Source organism: Carassius gibelio, chromosome B23, assembly GCF_023724105.1.
Source record: "Carassius gibelio isolate Cgi1373 ecotype wild population from Czech Republic chromosome B23, carGib1.2-hapl.c, whole genome shotgun sequence".
In the NCBI taxonomy this organism is placed as follows: Eukaryota; Metazoa; Chordata; class Actinopteri; order Cypriniformes; family Cyprinidae; genus Carassius; species Carassius gibelio.
In genome coordinates, this window is record NC_068418.1 from 23235809 (window position 1) to 23251347 (window position 15539).

At 35.9% G+C, this 15539-nt stretch overlaps 3 protein-coding genes across 3 annotated transcripts; all 3 read left to right on the plus strand.

Annotated features, from left to right (window-relative positions):
• Nucleotides 1-1609: 1609 nt before the first annotated feature.
• Nucleotides 1610-5070, plus strand: iyd (iodotyrosine deiodinase). The gene is made up of 5 exons (XM_052594701.1): nt 1610-1834; nt 2861-3064; nt 3245-3404; nt 4337-4493; nt 4602-5070. The coding sequence occupies exons 1-5, from the start codon at nt 1651-1653 to the stop codon at nt 4782-4784; spliced, it is 888 nt and encodes a 295-aa protein (XP_052450661.1). The 5' UTR covers nt 1610-1650; the 3' UTR covers nt 4785-5070.
• Nucleotides 5071-5801: 731 nt separating this feature from the next.
• sike1 (suppressor of IKBKE 1) lies at nt 5802-8624 on the plus strand. Its single transcript, XM_052594702.1, has 5 exons — nt 5802-6176; nt 6518-6623; nt 6707-6849; nt 7675-7788; nt 7868-8624. Exons 1-5 carry the CDS (start codon nt 6018-6020, stop codon nt 7961-7963), a joined length of 618 nt encoding a protein of 205 aa, XP_052450662.1. The 5' UTR covers nt 5802-6017; the 3' UTR covers nt 7964-8624.
• A 2721-nt stretch (nt 8625-11345) lies between these two features.
• On the plus strand, nt 11346-14088 carry LOC128011708 (MICOS complex subunit MIC10). Its single transcript, XM_052594396.1, has 4 exons — nt 11346-11510; nt 12365-12412; nt 12501-12610; nt 13931-14088. The coding sequence occupies exons 1-4, from the start codon at nt 11447-11449 to the stop codon at nt 13937-13939; spliced, it is 231 nt and encodes a 76-aa protein (XP_052450356.1). The 5' UTR covers nt 11346-11446; the 3' UTR covers nt 13940-14088.
• The last annotated feature ends 1451 nt before the right edge of the window (nt 14089-15539 follow it).

Here is a 15539-nt window from a genome sequence, read left to right on the forward strand (position 1 = left end):
TTGAATCAGTTCGGGAGTTCGGAGCGGCTTCGCGGATCATTTGAATCAATTCGAGAGTTCGAAGCGGATTCGCGAATCATTTGAGTCAGCTCGGGAGTTTGGAGCAGGATCGCGAATCATTTGAGTCAGTTTGGGGATCGCAAATCATTTGAGTCAGTTCGGGAGTTCGGAGCGGCTTCGCGGATCATTTGAGTCAGTTTGGGGATAGCAAATCATTTGAGTCAGTTCGGGAGTTCGGAGCGGTTTCGCGAATCATTTGAGTCAGTTTGGGGATCGCAAATCATTTGAATCAGTTAGGGAGTTCGGAGCGGCTTCGCGGATCATTTAAATCAATTCGAGAGTTCGAAGCGGGTTCGCGAATCATTTGAGTCAGTTCGGGAGTTCGGAGCGGGTTCGCGAATCATTTGAGTCAGTTCGGGAGTTCGGAGCGGGTTCGCGAATCATTTGAATCAGATCGGGAGTTCAGAGCGGGATCATGCATCACGAAAGATTCGCGCTGGTAAATTTTCAAATTGGCCATAACCTTTAATTCGTTGCTGACAACTGGGGTGGCAAGGCTTTCTTTTAGGGTGGCATTTGCTACCCTGGTAGATCCGCCCCTGGCAGTCGAGCAATATTAATGAGTGTGATGTCTGCTGCCCAAACTTTGTTAACCTGTGGGTCTTTTGTTTTATTGAAAAACGATTTCACTGATTTGCATGTTTCTTGAGTATGTGCTTTTTTCTGTGGTACTCACATGCACCATGTCGCTTCACGTCGTATTCTCCACCATGTCCCACAGAAAAACTGCTTTTGCATGAAATGCAAAAAGCTCTCTCTGCTTCGCCATCTACAGGTCTTAACGTATGTTGCGGTCCATTCGTTATTAAAAGTACATCTTCTCTTTTTCGTGGCCACACTGGCCATGACTGTTTAACCAGACCGAACAGCGCGCGCGCTCTCAATTTGAGATTGTTGACAAATGTTGAGGAGGCGTTCGTGCAACAGTCAACAGTTTGATTGACGTACTACTCACCCTATCGACTAACGCTTTAATTGCTCTCCGCTGAACTATTGGACATTAACACTAGGCAGGGTCGAATGAAAAAGAGGGACAGGTGCTCAATTTGCGTGAGGCGGTACAAAGGGTAAAAATTATGTACAGTAGCCTACAAGTAAAGCGGGACAGGTGGTCACTCTATTCGCGCCAGTTATTCAGCAAATAATGTGTAGGCCAATGTATTTCAAAATTGTATCTAGTACTATATAAATTACAAAGGTTTAATTGGCATCTTTATTTCAAACAACCCGACCGACCGCAACCCGAGTATCATTAAAAATATGACCGCAGTCACCCGCTCATTTCGGATCAACCCGCCCATCACTGCTGAGGAAGTATCGATGTAACGTGCAGAATAATATTGTATTGATTTCTTTTCATTTTTAATTTATAATTAATATTAACACAATATTAAATGATGGATAACTCGAAACTAAGTTTATAATTATTAAAAGTAGGCTATTACATATATATGAATGATTGTGTGTGATAATCAAAGGACTTTGATCGTGTGTCCTGTCTGTATGTTCCCTGGGAGCTGTTTAACATTAACAGAAGAAAGTGAGACCCTCCCCTTTGAGTGAAACTCCTTCAGACTTCACTCGTCCATCATGGCGGTGTTTTCGTCTCTTACTCCGGTGTTCGTAGCGGTTTTGTGTGTGATTATCGGGTTTCTCTTCAAAAACTCCCAGAGGAGACAAACCAGATCAAAGCAGGGGCGTTCAGACCAGACCTCCAAACCCTGGGTGGACGAGGATCTGCAGGATGATACAGAAATCAGCAGCAAACACAACGGTACTCTCCACCACTACAACACTACTAAAACACACATATTACAGTGCTATTAAGGAGTTGACCTCAGCTTTTACTTTTGCATGCACTGTCCTGTCTATACATATTATCTTATTGTATATAAAATAAATAATATGTGTTTTCAGTATTAAAAAATATTTTATTTCCCACAAACATCTGCAAAATCCACCCAAAGACCTCTTATGCATATGTAAAAAAAAAAAAATATAACAATCACACACATATATATAATTTGTTTTTTTTTTTTTACATATGCATAAGAGGTCTTTGGATGGATTTTGTATATATATGCATGCAAAATTAATAAAATGTACAAAAGTACACTAGAATGTTAAATAGTAAACTATTAATTCAAGGAACAAATGGTTCGAGTCAGTACAAGAGTGGAACGTAACCGTAAACTGCACTCAATAGCATTTATGTGAAGATGGTTTGAAGAGAGTTTACTGATGCAGAACTTTTGAAGAGATCTTAAAGTTTGAGATCTCAAAGAAGGTAAGAACTCTGTGCTGGGGAAAAGGTTTTGAACAGAATGCAAAAGTTAAAGTCCATAAAAGTCTTGCTTAAGAAGTTGCGACATGCTCTATTACAGCCCACTTTGAAAATAGCCTTTTAATGTCTATTGAACAATTACTGTTTATATACTGCTCATATTTAGTTTCATGATATGCAATCATAATTTTTTATGTTCTTCCATTCAATGACAAACATTTTCAAAACAAAACACAACGAGTAGAGTAAAAAATTTTCATGGGAATAGATTTGGAGAAATTTAGCATTCCATCACTTGATCACCCCGATGGATCCTCTGCAGTGAATGGCTGCTGTCAGAATGAGAGTCCAAACAGCTGATTAAAAACTCATTCCGATGGCACCCATTCAATGCAAAGAATCCAAACTGTTCCTTTAATCGAGAGACTGTTCCTTTAAAGACCTGAGGCATGTCCCGATGTGGAATTGTGTTTCTGTTTATTGGTGTTGGTGACTCAATCGATTGTCTGTGCACAGAGGAGCATGATGATGATTGGCTAGACACAACAGAGGAAGAAGACCTACGCCATATCCCATACACCCCAGCTCGGTACTCTGCTACTGAGATGCTGGAACGATCTGAGAAGTTCTACTCGCTCATGAATCTGAGACGGTCTGTTCGCTTCATCAGTCCAGAACCGGTACCAAAAGAAGTGATTGACAATGTCATACGCACTGCAGGTAATGCAGTCACAATCAGGGCTGAATTTTAGTCTGATTCGGCAGAGGTGGCAAATGCCTATTCAGCTCAAAGGAAAAAAAAAATTCAAAGCCAAACCTTTGTCTCCAGCACTCATCTCCTGTCTGTTTGTGTGTGTGTATCTATGTGTGTGTGTGTGTGTGTGTGTGTGTGTGTGTAAGGCACTGCACCTAGTGGAGCTCACACTGAGCCCTGGACGTTTGTGGTGGTGTCTGATGCAGATGTCAAACACAAGATCAGAGAGATCATTGAGGAAGAGGAGGAGATCAACTACAAGCAAAGGATGGGAGACAAGTGGGTCCAAGACCTGAAGAAACTGAGGTGTGTTTCAAATAGACAAGAGACTACATCATATATAGTTATATACATAATTAATTCATTACTAGTTTTGCTTATTATTGTACTATTACCTCGTGTATGTACTATAGTATTATGTGTTTAAAATTTTAATACAATAAATACAGACTCATATAATAATATTGACTAAAATGCATTTAGCTATGATATTAGTGCCCCCTTGTGGTTACATTTTTCCATTTTATTTATTTATTTATTTTTACTATGGATAACCTTGTTTCAAACGGATGTCAATCATAATATTAATATAACTATAATAAATTATAAAACGAATTATTATTGTAAAAATATTTTTTTATTTAATATTATATTATAGGTGAAATGGAATACACAATCATTTAATATTATTATGTATCAAAATAATAATATGTATTATATGTAAACTGTAATATAATCATAATAATGATATGATGCCATTATTATTATTATAACACTATGCAAAGTAATTTAATAATAATATATGAAAAATCATTAATGTTGTTGTTGTTATACTCTATACAGAAATACAATAAACATTTTTTGAAATAGTAATATTTATGCAATTTAAATGACTAAATGTAAATGTAATTATCAAATGAAATAGCATTGATAATACTATATACCGTAGTATATAATATAATTTATTATAGTTATTACAATATTACATTTATTATTATTATAGTTTTATAAATATTATTTATTGATGAGATTTTTGGTAGGATTTACAGATAAACATAGATGTTATATTTTAATAATATAATTATTACGTGTATACAATGTTTTCATAAACTCCTGTGTTACTAGAGCCACTTTGTGGTCAGTGGCCCTGCTATAACTAATTTCATTTGAAGAATTTATATGACTTCAGAATTCACAAAAAAAAATGATAAAGACGTAAAAACAAGTGTCTTTCACAGGACAAACTGGGTGAAGGAGTATCTGGATGTGGCTCCGTATTTGATTCTAGTGTTTAAACAGACATATGGAATTCTGCCCAGCGGCAAGAAAAAGACTCACTATTACAATGAAATCAGCGTGTCCATCTCCTGTGGCATTCTGCTGGCTGCTCTGCAGGTCAGATGCAAAAACAAAAAAAACACTAATCAAGCATTTGTTTAAAAAAATGTGGCTCTTTGATTTGAATGACATGCAATATTCCATTGTTCACATGTTTGCTGTCAGAATGTTGGGCTGGTTACCGTGACGACCACTCCTTTGAACTGTGGACCACAGCTCAGGCTCCTCCTCCAGCGGCCGGCCAATGAGAAGCTTCTAATACTGCTTCCTGTTGGCTACCCTGCATCTGACGCCAAAGTGCCTGACCTCAAACGCAAGGACCTGAATGACATAATGGTGACGGTGTGAGATCATCAGCTGCTATAAACAAATGTGATGCCATAAAAAGACCAACTTACAGAGCAGTTTTGAATATATAGAACCAAGTGCTATTCAAATCAGACCAAATGTTCTCAGCTTACTGCTTTATTTTTATTATTTCCTTACCATAAAGGGATTTTCAAGTAATGGTTTACATAAGGACACAGTTACTTCCAAATTTTGCATGGCTTTGTTAATGTACACTTTATATATTATGAATTTGCTGTGATTTATGCAAAACATTAAGTAAAGTACATGTTTGTAGTTTTCCATGCTAATGCGTCATGGTGTTTTCTACACTACTGAAATATTTGAAAGGGTTTCATGTTTATTTTACAGTCATTGCAAGCTAATGCCATTCGTATTGAAACAATATATTTTTTAATAAATAGAATTAACAAGTATACAGAGTATATTGTTAGAGGGTCATTTTTTTCTAATAGTAAAATAGAAATAGAACTAGAAATAGAAATAGAAATGCTAGTGTTAATGGGTCAAGTAGTGTGTGTGTGTGTATGATTTTATTTTATATTAATTAAAAATTATTTGAGTACTTTTATTTTTACCTTAACTACTTTAAGTGTGTCATTTGTTAGATGTTATACTTATAAACTTTCTTCTATCCTATCTTTCTTCTATTATGTAGAGATAACTTATATAATCTTTTTATTATTATTATTATTATTGAATACAAACAAATGTAAGAGAATGATATCATCAACTCATGTGAGATATTTGTAGATTATTTCAACAGAATGTGTGAACATGTCAATTTGTGAATTTTAAGCTGCTAAAATATTATAATATAAAAACATTAATATAATTTTAATTCTATAATATAATAATGATAATGTAAAAAATACAAAATAAAAGCCCAAAAACAAATAATTATATATATATATATATATATATATATATATATATATATATATTTGTTTTTTAACCCAAACGGGGCTTTTATTTTGAAAATACATTTCCGAACGCACCAGGAAACAAAGAAGGGAATCAAAAGAGGTGACGTATTTGTTGACTAGTGCAGGAAGTTCCTTTACTTAGTTGACAGCTTTCCTTAATCGATTACTTTACTAGATTTGTATTTAGTGATCGCTATAAGGCAGTAAATATGTAATATATCTCATCATCTTTCTAACTGGAGTGCTGTGCATCAGGCTGGGTGTGGTGTGAGTGTAGCGGAGCTGCTGTGAACTGAAGCCGGCGGAGATGTCGTGCTCGCTGGAGAAGGTGCTGGGCGACGCGCGGACGCTGCTGGAGCGGCTGAAGGAGCACGACACGGCCGCAGAGACTCTCATCGAGCAGTCCAGCATCCTCAGCCAGAAGATCCACAGCATGAAGGAGGTCGAAAACACTCTTCCTGACAAGGCATGATATGAAATCTCTCACTGACCACCCTACAGAGCACACACATGACATCGAAGAGCATGCACGGTGCAGATTACAGTCGTGTGCATGTATTATTGCTTGTACATTGGACAATATGAGACATTTATTGTACAGTATGGGGTTTAGTGAGCAAGATCTGGACTGATGAACAAAAGGCTGTTAATATAGACACATAGTGCACACTATCTAACTGACAATCAAATTTGTTGTCAATTTAGTTGTTGCAGTTCTAGGACCCTATTTATGGTGCGTCTCTAATAACTAATAAATGAAGAATAACCAAAAACTACTCATGAATTTCTGTTTTTTTCTGTATTTAGTACATGGAGGAAAGCACAGAGTATCAGGAGCTGTCCAGACACAAACCTCACGTCCTGCTGACACAGGAGAACACCCAAATCAAAGACCTCCAACAGGAGAACAGAGGCAAGACGGCACGAGTTTCTTCAGTCTCTTGCTTTTTTTTTTTTACAAGGAATCCCTGATTCAACTGTTTGTGCTGTTCACAGAGCTCTGCCTCTCTCTGGAGGAGCACCAGTACGCTTTAGAGCTGATCATGGGCCGATACCGAAAACAGATGCTTCAGCTGATGATGGAAAAGAAAGAGCTGGATACCAAACCTGTGCTCAGCCTTCACCAGGATCATGCCAAGGTGCCAGACCTCACACAAAACTGAGAATGAGTTATAAATGTACTCCAAGATGTAGATGCGTTTGTTTCTTTATCAGAACACATTTGGAGAAATCATTCCATCAAAGCATTCCATCACTTGCTCACCAGTGGATCCTCTACTGTGAATGGGTGCCGTCAGAATGAGAGTCCAAACAGCTGATAAAAACATCACAATAATCCACACCACTCCAGTCCATCAGTTAATATCTTATGAAGCATAAAGCTGCGTGTTTGTAAAAACAAATCCATCATTAAGGTGTTTTAAACTTGCTTCTGGCAGAAATATGAATCCATAATCCATAATAATGCTTCCTTCAGTGAAAAAGTCCATCTCCTGTTGTCCTCTCACATTAAAATCCACAAACAGTTTTTGCTTGTAAATGATGCTTGATCTGTTCATATTTCTCTACTGCTTCAGACGAGACCGCTTTTCACAGAAGAAAGCTATATTATGAATACAGCACTCACATTTTAGCTGGAGGCAACGGGTTGATGTTAAAAACATATTGATGGATTTGTAGCTTTTCACTTCACAAGACATTAACTGGTGGACTGGAGGGGTGTAGATTATTGTGGTGTTTTTATCAACTCTCATTCTGAAGGCACCCATTCACTGCAGAGGATCCACTGGTGAGCAAGTGACATAACGCTACATTTCTCCAAATCTGTTCACTTGAAGAAACAAACTCTGGATGGCCTGAAGGCGAGTCATTTTTTTAGGTGACCTATTCTTTTAAAACTTTGCATCTACTATTCATGTTCAAAAATCAGACAGAATGCAACCTAAAAGAAGCCTTTATTCCAGGAGGTTCAAAGCCAGTTGGAGCGGATCTGTGAAATGGGTCAAGTAATGCGTCAGGCTGTTCAGATGGATGAGCGGCGTTACTGCTCTGTAAAAGAGCAACTGGCACAGCTCCAAGTAATGGCTTCATTGTAATTCATCACCTTATCATTTCTGCTTTCATATGTTCATGTAACATATCTTTTTCTTGATGCAGATTGAAAATAAGGAGCTCAGGGGTCTGCTGTCCATCAGCAACAGCTCCGTGAGGCCGCAAAACCCAGCAGAGAGCCCAAAGAAACAAGAGCCCTAAACGAGGAAATGTTTGTATATTTGTATGTCTACTGACATGAATATCTGTATCGGGTTCTTTAGTGTTGAATTGAACTGTTCTGACGGTGGTTTAACTTCCTGCTGCCCGATGATGCACTTTCTGATGTTTGATATTATTAATGATGCTAATGTGTTTGTTCAGGAAAGACCTATCACCTCTTTAGTTTTTTAATATATGCTTAATAACTTCTACGCAAATGTGCATTATAGATCAGCTTTGGCTGTGTTCATTTTGCATTAAAAAAGAAAGAAGTGTATTTTAAAATGAGGATTTTGTCTTAAATTGATTTTGTCTTAGCAGGATCATAGGTCTTTTTAGGTCACATTAGTAAATTGTGGAGTACACTCTATATATGTGAAAACAATTATTAACAGACCTATTACGTAACTAGCTATTAAGAAAGTTGTATGTATCAGCAGTGTTGCATCTTTAAGCAGTTTGATGTGATGATCTCATACGTTGTGTAACATGCACTGTTTTGCGATGAGAATCTTCTTTAAAATGCCTCTATAAGCATTTGCCAGTCTTTTTATTGTAAGTTGTTGTATTTTCATTTTCATCTCAGGAAAGCAATCATATGTACTGCAATTGTTATTTTGTATGACACAGTATGTAAAATAAAATACAAGTATTCAATGTTTATGTGATAAATGATGAAGTATGATATTGTATGAATGTCTTCCTAGAAACCATCATATGGTGTGAAAGATAATCTTGCTAAATATTAAAATATTCTATTTTCCTGTGAAATAAACTAAAGGGATATTGTTTTTTTTTTAAAATAATTTGCATTGTCTAATTATTAAGCTAAAATTAATATTTACAGAAAATATTCATAAAAATATTAAAAATATGTTAGTTTACCCGTAATATCTGAATTTTTTTTTTTGTTTAATTAGTTTAAAAATATATATTTTCTAAATATTTTATCTTTCCATCTGCGTAAGAAAATGTAAAAATACGATCCAATTTAAAATATAAACAATGTTTTGAATATATATATATATATATATATATATATACATACATACACACACACATACACACACACGTCATATAATTAGTTATAATAAGTTGATTTATTTCACTAATTCCATTCAAAAAGTGAAACAGTTTTGTATATTAAATAAGTAAAAGTAAAGGAATAAAGTGTATAATAAAGTAAAAGAAATGGACACAGCGACCCTTGAGACAAGTGAAGCCCATTTTTAGCTGTGTAGCTGTGCGTGCAAACTGCCATCGTTAATCTTGCAGAGACGGCGAGCTTGAGCGGGGAGTTCTTTGGCATGAGTGAGCAGGAGTAAGTATTCGGATTAATTATTTTGTATAATATTTTAAAATGTCACGCCAGTACGCCATATTAAGTTAATTGCCTGCGAGCTTCTACTCCTGTCTGTACGGTAATGCGACAGAGAGACGAGTGGTTATGACGCAATCGTTAGCCTATTTTTACAAAAACTGTTTCTATGGGTCCATAATGTAACATAGAAGGTAATGGAGCCCTTTATACATTGTCGTGTATCTTTAGAAATAAATAATGGACAAAAGGAGTCTTTAAACGCCTCAGATGTAAAGTTATTCACTGTCAAAGTGACGCCTAAATGAATGGGAGTCAATGGGAATGCTAATGCAAGTGAAGTTCTGCTAAAAGATGGTGGCACCCGGCTGACTTCAACTTCCGGTCGACTTCCTTACCGCCTGGCAATAACGTGCGTTAATGCTTGAGCGGCGCCAATGAGTCAGATCGGGAGTTCGGAGCGGGTTCGCGAATCATTTGAGTCAGTTCGGGAGTTCGTAGCTGGTTCGCGAATCATTTGAGTCAGTTTGGCGATCGCGAATCATTTGAGTCAGTTTGGGAGTTCGGAGCTGGATCGCAAATAATTTGAGTCAGTTCGGGAGTTCGTAGCGGGTTCGCGAATCATTGAGTCAATTTGCGGATCGCAAATCATTTGAATCAGTTCGGGAGTTCGGAGCGGGTTCGCGAATCATTTGAGTCAGTTTGGGGATCGCGAATCATTTGAATCAGTTCGGGAGTTCGGAGTGGGTTCGCGAATCATTTGAGTCAGTTTGAATGCAGTAGCTCTTTCTAAGGGTATTTTTTTCAAAATCCTTTTGCACATTTTATTTATGTTCGGTAGTTCTTTCTAGCTCAAGCAAATCCACAAACTAATAAAATGATTTATTATTAAGGTCGCCTGTTGACTGCTGTATATAAAACCCCTTCAATATAGATGTTGTTACCTCAAGGGATAAGGCGTCATCACAAAAACAAAACAGAATTTTTTTTTTTGTGGCTATAATAGAGCACCGGCACCTCTTTTAGGCCACTTAAAGCACTGCTTTGATGCATTCTCCTCCAGCATCCGCTTCTTCATTCTGGCCTTTTCGGCCCCTCCTTTGCTTTCTCTTCTTGCCTGGGGGTATCATTAAATCTTATGCAACTACGCTAATCCTTCCTGACTGTCAATTTGCGTGCTTTTTTTTGGGCCGTTCATGAAAAGTCCCGATCGTCACGATTGCCACTACGCCCCTGCCCCTGTTCTTGGGTCTGGCATATCACATTTTTCTCTTCACAATATCCCATAGATTTTCAGGACAGGGATACCATGGTCCTTAAACCAGGTACTGGTAGCTTTGGCACTGTGTGCAGGTGCCAAGTCCTGTTGGAAAATGAAATCTGCATCTCCATAATGTTGGTCAACAGCAGGAAGCATGTGGTTGTCCTGCATCTTCACAAAACAAGCTACAGGTGGTCCAAAATGCAGCAGCTAGAGTCCTTACCAGGTCAAGAAAATATGATCATATTACCTCAATTTTACAGTCTCTGCACTGGCTACCTATTAAGTTCCTTATCAGTTACAAGTTATCATTACTTACCTGTAAGGCCCTAAATGGTTTAGCTCCTGCGTAGGTGTCAGTGGTCATCTTTGGGACATCTGTCAAGTCAGCAGTCTTTCCCCATGATTGTGTAGCCTACAGAACTAGACTGAGAGACCATTTAAAGACCTTTTTCAGTTTTGAGTTAATTAGCTGATTAGAGTGTGGCACCAGGTGTCTTCAATATTGAACCTTTTCAGAATATTCTAATTTTCTGGGATACTGAATTTCGGATTTTCCTTAGTTGTCAGTTATAAACTAATAATTTATACTAATAAGTATTATGGTACTTAAAATTATATATATATATATATATATATATATATATATATATATATATATATATATATATATATATATATATATATATATATATATATATATATATATTTTTTTTTTTTTTTTTTTTTTTTTTTTTTTTTTTCATAACAAAGTAACATAAACGTGCACTTTTCCTCCGCCTGTCCAGCGGGTGGCGCCACGCCGCAGCGCGTGCACACTCCTCTCGCCGGGGAAGGAAGGGAAGTATGACAGCGTACCTTCAAGCCAAAGTCATCCGCGTTACTGCCGCCGTCCGCTGTTATCATGTCTGAGAAAGAGCTCGGCCAGAAGTGGGACCGCTGCCTCGCAGACAGCGCGATTAAATTCGGTAAGAACTCATGATATTTAATAATCAGCTCTGTTGTCACGTCCGTGTTGGGCGCTCAGGTCACTGAAAAGACGTTCACTCGACTAGGACGCATATAAATGATATTTTTTTAAAGAGCTCATTAGGCTTCGAGAACTAACGTCACGGTATCATTTATGTTATATATATATATAAAAAAAATACTACTAGGACCGCTTACTACTAAGCTAGGTTTTAGACCTACGATGTTAAAATTCTTTTTTTATTTTGTTTGTTTTGTTTACTGTTTTTCTACTATGTAACGTTACCATGGTAATTATCATCGTATACTTTAGATTACCATTAATACAGACTGTATCTGGGGCAGTACCTTTTCACCTTTGTTGCTTTTTGGTAATAATATGTACACTCTAGGTATAAAACTGTACCTTTTTGTAAAGGTAATGGGATAGTAGCACAGGGATATTTGTAGCAATCCAACAATACATTGCATGGGTCAAAATGATCGATTTTTCTTTTGTACCAACAATCATTAGGATATTAAGTAGAAATCATGAAGATCATTTTGAAGATAATTTACCCCTATTAAGGTGAATTTCCTACTGTATATATAAAAAAAAACTTAACTTTTGATCAGTAATATGCATTGCTAAGAACTTAATTTAGACGACTTCCTCCATTTGTTTTGTCTCTTGCAACCTCAGATTCGAGATTTACATCATTCACATCCAGACCATACATCAATAGAAAGCTTATTTATTCAGATGTATAAATCTGAATTTTTTAAGAAATGGACCCTTATGACTGGTTTTGGTCTTGGATCACATTTGGGCATGCTGATTTATTTTATTATATGTAATATTTGTTTCTTGTAGGTACCGGTCTGGGTCTAGGAATTGTGTTCTCTGTTGTTTTCTTCAAGCGTAAGTGTATATTATATCATGTCTTGTGTAAAGCAGATTTATTAGAATGTGTTTTCTTCCATGCTAATGTGAAGATTTGTTTGTGCAGGCCGGACATGGCCCATAGTGTTTGGGACAGGACTGGGTCTTGGCATGGCTTACTCCAACTGCCAGAATGACTTGAAGTCACATTATGTACTGCACAGTAAAGTTGCTAAGGTTTGTGTTTTGATTATAGAGATCACGTGTTGTCTCGGTCACATACTGGTAAAATAATGTGTAGCCTGAATGCACAGGAAGTCGCTTTGGATAAAAGCATCTGCTAACTGCATAAATGTAAATGTAATGTCACCTAGCTGTTTATGTCTGTTTTTTTTTTTTATTGGAGAGCTTGGGCATAGAATTATCCAAGGTATCACTCAATATTTTTTATGAATTATTTATAAAATGTACATTCAAAAAAAAAAAAAGGGGGTAAAGTATAGTTCAGAGTATTGCATTTCTTGTTTTTTAATTCAAAGTTAAAGTTTGTAGTAGATTTAATATTTACATTTTCTGTTTTAATTTTTATTTTTTTATAATTTTCTTTTTTTTTTTTATTAATCAGCGTCATCTGGAAGATGTTATCAGAGCTTATCAGAGCAGTAAATATAACAAAATAATTCAGAACTCAAAGCTCCATGTGTAATAGTTATATTAAACATGTTTATATATTATTATATAAGAAATATTATATTATAAAATTCAGATTAATTTATTTTTAATATGTAAGGCTGATTATTAATAATGAATTAATTATAATAAATATATTTATAATGATTTATTAATTTTCAATATTTTATGTCTGTACTTTAGCTATTTTGTTTTAGTTATTTTAGTACTTCAATTTTGAAATTTTTAGTATTTTAGTACTTAAATGAGAAATTTTTCATTGCAGTTAGCTGAAATAAAATATACAAAACTATTTTTTTCAAGTAATTATGGTTTTATATAATAATTGTAACCCTGACAAAAATGTACTTTGCCCATCTATATAGTAATTTATGTTCTTTAACAATTAATTTGTTGCAATGTTTGATAAATATTGTTATTCCTTTGCATATAAATATTATAATGTAGGTCCCAGAGTTGTAGGCGTGCACAGATCAAATTAAATAATCGTAATAAATGATAAATTCACTGGAAATAACATGCATTGTTCAAAACATGTGACACAGTCAATTGGAAATATGAACATTTAGCATATTCAGATTATATCAGAAATACATATTTTAATGCTTAATGCTAATAAAAAAAACTCTAAACACTTAAATTATCAAAAATCACCTGATTAAGTAAGTCTTGATACTTATTACTTAAATTTCATATGCATGCTTTTTTAGGTATTTTTTCACAACAGTTTGTACTTTTTTTTTTTTTTTTTTTTCTTGAGTTGTTTTTTTTATTTTAACATAGGATCTTATTCATGGGATCTCCCTGCTTCAACGAATCTGAAGATCAGTGTTTCTGTCCTGATTTGTTTTCTCTGGTCTCTTTCAGGAGCAGTAGTCGCATCAGTTATGGATCATCTGCCTTGCTGTTCGTATTCAAAGCCTGACACAATCAAGACTTCTTGTCTTTCTTTCTCCATAACATCCATGTTCTTGTAAAGCAAAGTCTGTTTATATTTAATAAAATATTAAAAAGGAGATTTGAAATTTTCTAAGGGTGATTTTTATGTGATTGTTTATTTTTTTTATCTTTTTGAATAATGGCCCTACAGTAACGTGTTCCAAAAATCAAATGATAGCAGCCTACGCTGTCATCTAGCTTTCGACCCGGGCCATGATGATATTTGGCAACCATTCTAAACTAGTGCACTTACTTTGCTTAAAGCAAAACATTGTGCCTTGTTGGCATGGTGACAGTACTGAAGTACAAGCATCATTTCATTTTTTCTGAAATCTGCCGTGCTTATACATAATTGCACTATTGTAATGTTGCTTTTTACATAAAGGTAGAAGTATATATAGAAGTTCTCATGCATGACCTTGTTGAGGAGTAAAGCTTTAAAGAACTGTTGCAGGCATGTTGTCTGTAATGATTATACAATTGCGAAATTAAATCTATTGCTTTTGACACAACTGTACAACAGTTTCGTTTAAATTCATTCAGCTTGGAATAAAATTTTAATTTCAAAACCCATTCTTTCTCAGTTCTAATTCTCCGATGTGTTTTCACGATTATAAATGCACACTCGAAAACACAACTGATCATGATCAGTTAGAAAAAAAAAGAACAAAAAATAATCATGCATTTGGACATAAGTACAGTATGACTAAACTTCCACATCTCAGTTTGCAAAAACCATATTGAGAAATGCATTTAAAAGTCCATTGTGCAACTGTATTGACGACATGCAGTCTGATTTGACAATCAACCGCAAATAAATAAAAAAATTGTTTCTGGTACCAAATGTCAGTGTCAAGAGGCAAAGAGGAAAAAGTGTTCACACACACACACCAACACGTCTTGTAAAATTACATTCTAATCATTTGTTAACAATCTTGCATATTTTTTTTACATCTCACATTTACATAAGCCTTTTGTTAGATGCTAATTGCTCGCCTCAATGAACTCTGAATAATGATTGGCTGTGAATGTGCATGAAGTCGCATTAAGAGTGCGATGCTCAGACACGCTTTATGCCCAGCGGCAGAGAGTGGATCCCGAAGGCACCCTGAAGTGGACGATACAGGGATTAGAAGAGTGCAGGGAACAGCCAAGATGCCAACACAGTTACCTCTAGTGCACTCGTCCGCACCCTTTTACTCAATTACAGCCACACAATTACTGAATAAAGAACGTTTGAGCTCATAAAAATGCATAGAAAGCCAACAGAAATCCACCTTAATGGCAAGAAGCAGACCGAGATAAGTTTGTTTTTTAATTCACTCATCTAAAAATATCTGTATGGTAGTCTTACTCTTGTAAAGCTCCCTCTCTTTCTCTCACACTCTCTCGTACCGAAGCCCACCTCTCGGTTGCCCTCCCCCAAAGAGTGTCATCATGACACGTAGCTTTGAAATACTCTGACAGGCACAGAATTGCTCATACTGGTGCTAAGCATTGAAGAAGCCAGACTAGTGACTAGGAAATGTGTCATTTT

Coding starts and splice junctions, on each gene's coding strand:
- sike1 (XM_052594702.1), top strand. CDS start 6,018: ATGTCGTGCTCGCTGGAGAAGGTGCTGGGCGACGCGCGGACGCTGCTG. Junction 6,177..6,517: donor AAAACACTCTTCCTGACAAG/GCATGATATGAA, acceptor TTCTGTATTTAG/TACATGGAGGAAAGCACAGA. Junction 6,850..7,674: donor TTCACCAGGATCATGCCAAG/GTGCCAGACCTC, acceptor CCTTTATTCCAG/GAGGTTCAAAGCCAGTTGGA.
- LOC128011708 (XM_052594396.1), top strand. CDS start 11,447: ATGTCTGAGAAAGAGCTCGGCCAGAAGTGGGACCGCTGCCTCGCAGAC. Junction 11,511..12,364: donor AGACAGCGCGATTAAATTCG/GTAAGAACTCAT, acceptor TGTTTCTTGTAG/GTACCGGTCTGGGTCTAGGA. Junction 12,413..12,500: donor CTCTGTTGTTTTCTTCAAGC/GTAAGTGTATAT, acceptor TTGTTTGTGCAG/GCCGGACATGGCCCATAGTG.
- iyd (XM_052594701.1), top strand. CDS start 1,651: ATGGCGGTGTTTTCGTCTCTTACTCCGGTGTTCGTAGCGGTTTTGTGT. Junction 1,835..2,860: donor AATCAGCAGCAAACACAACG/GTACTCTCCACC, acceptor GTCTGTGCACAG/AGGAGCATGATGATGATTGG. Junction 3,065..3,244: donor CAATGTCATACGCACTGCAG/GTAATGCAGTCA, acceptor TGTGTGTGTAAG/GCACTGCACCTAGTGGAGCT.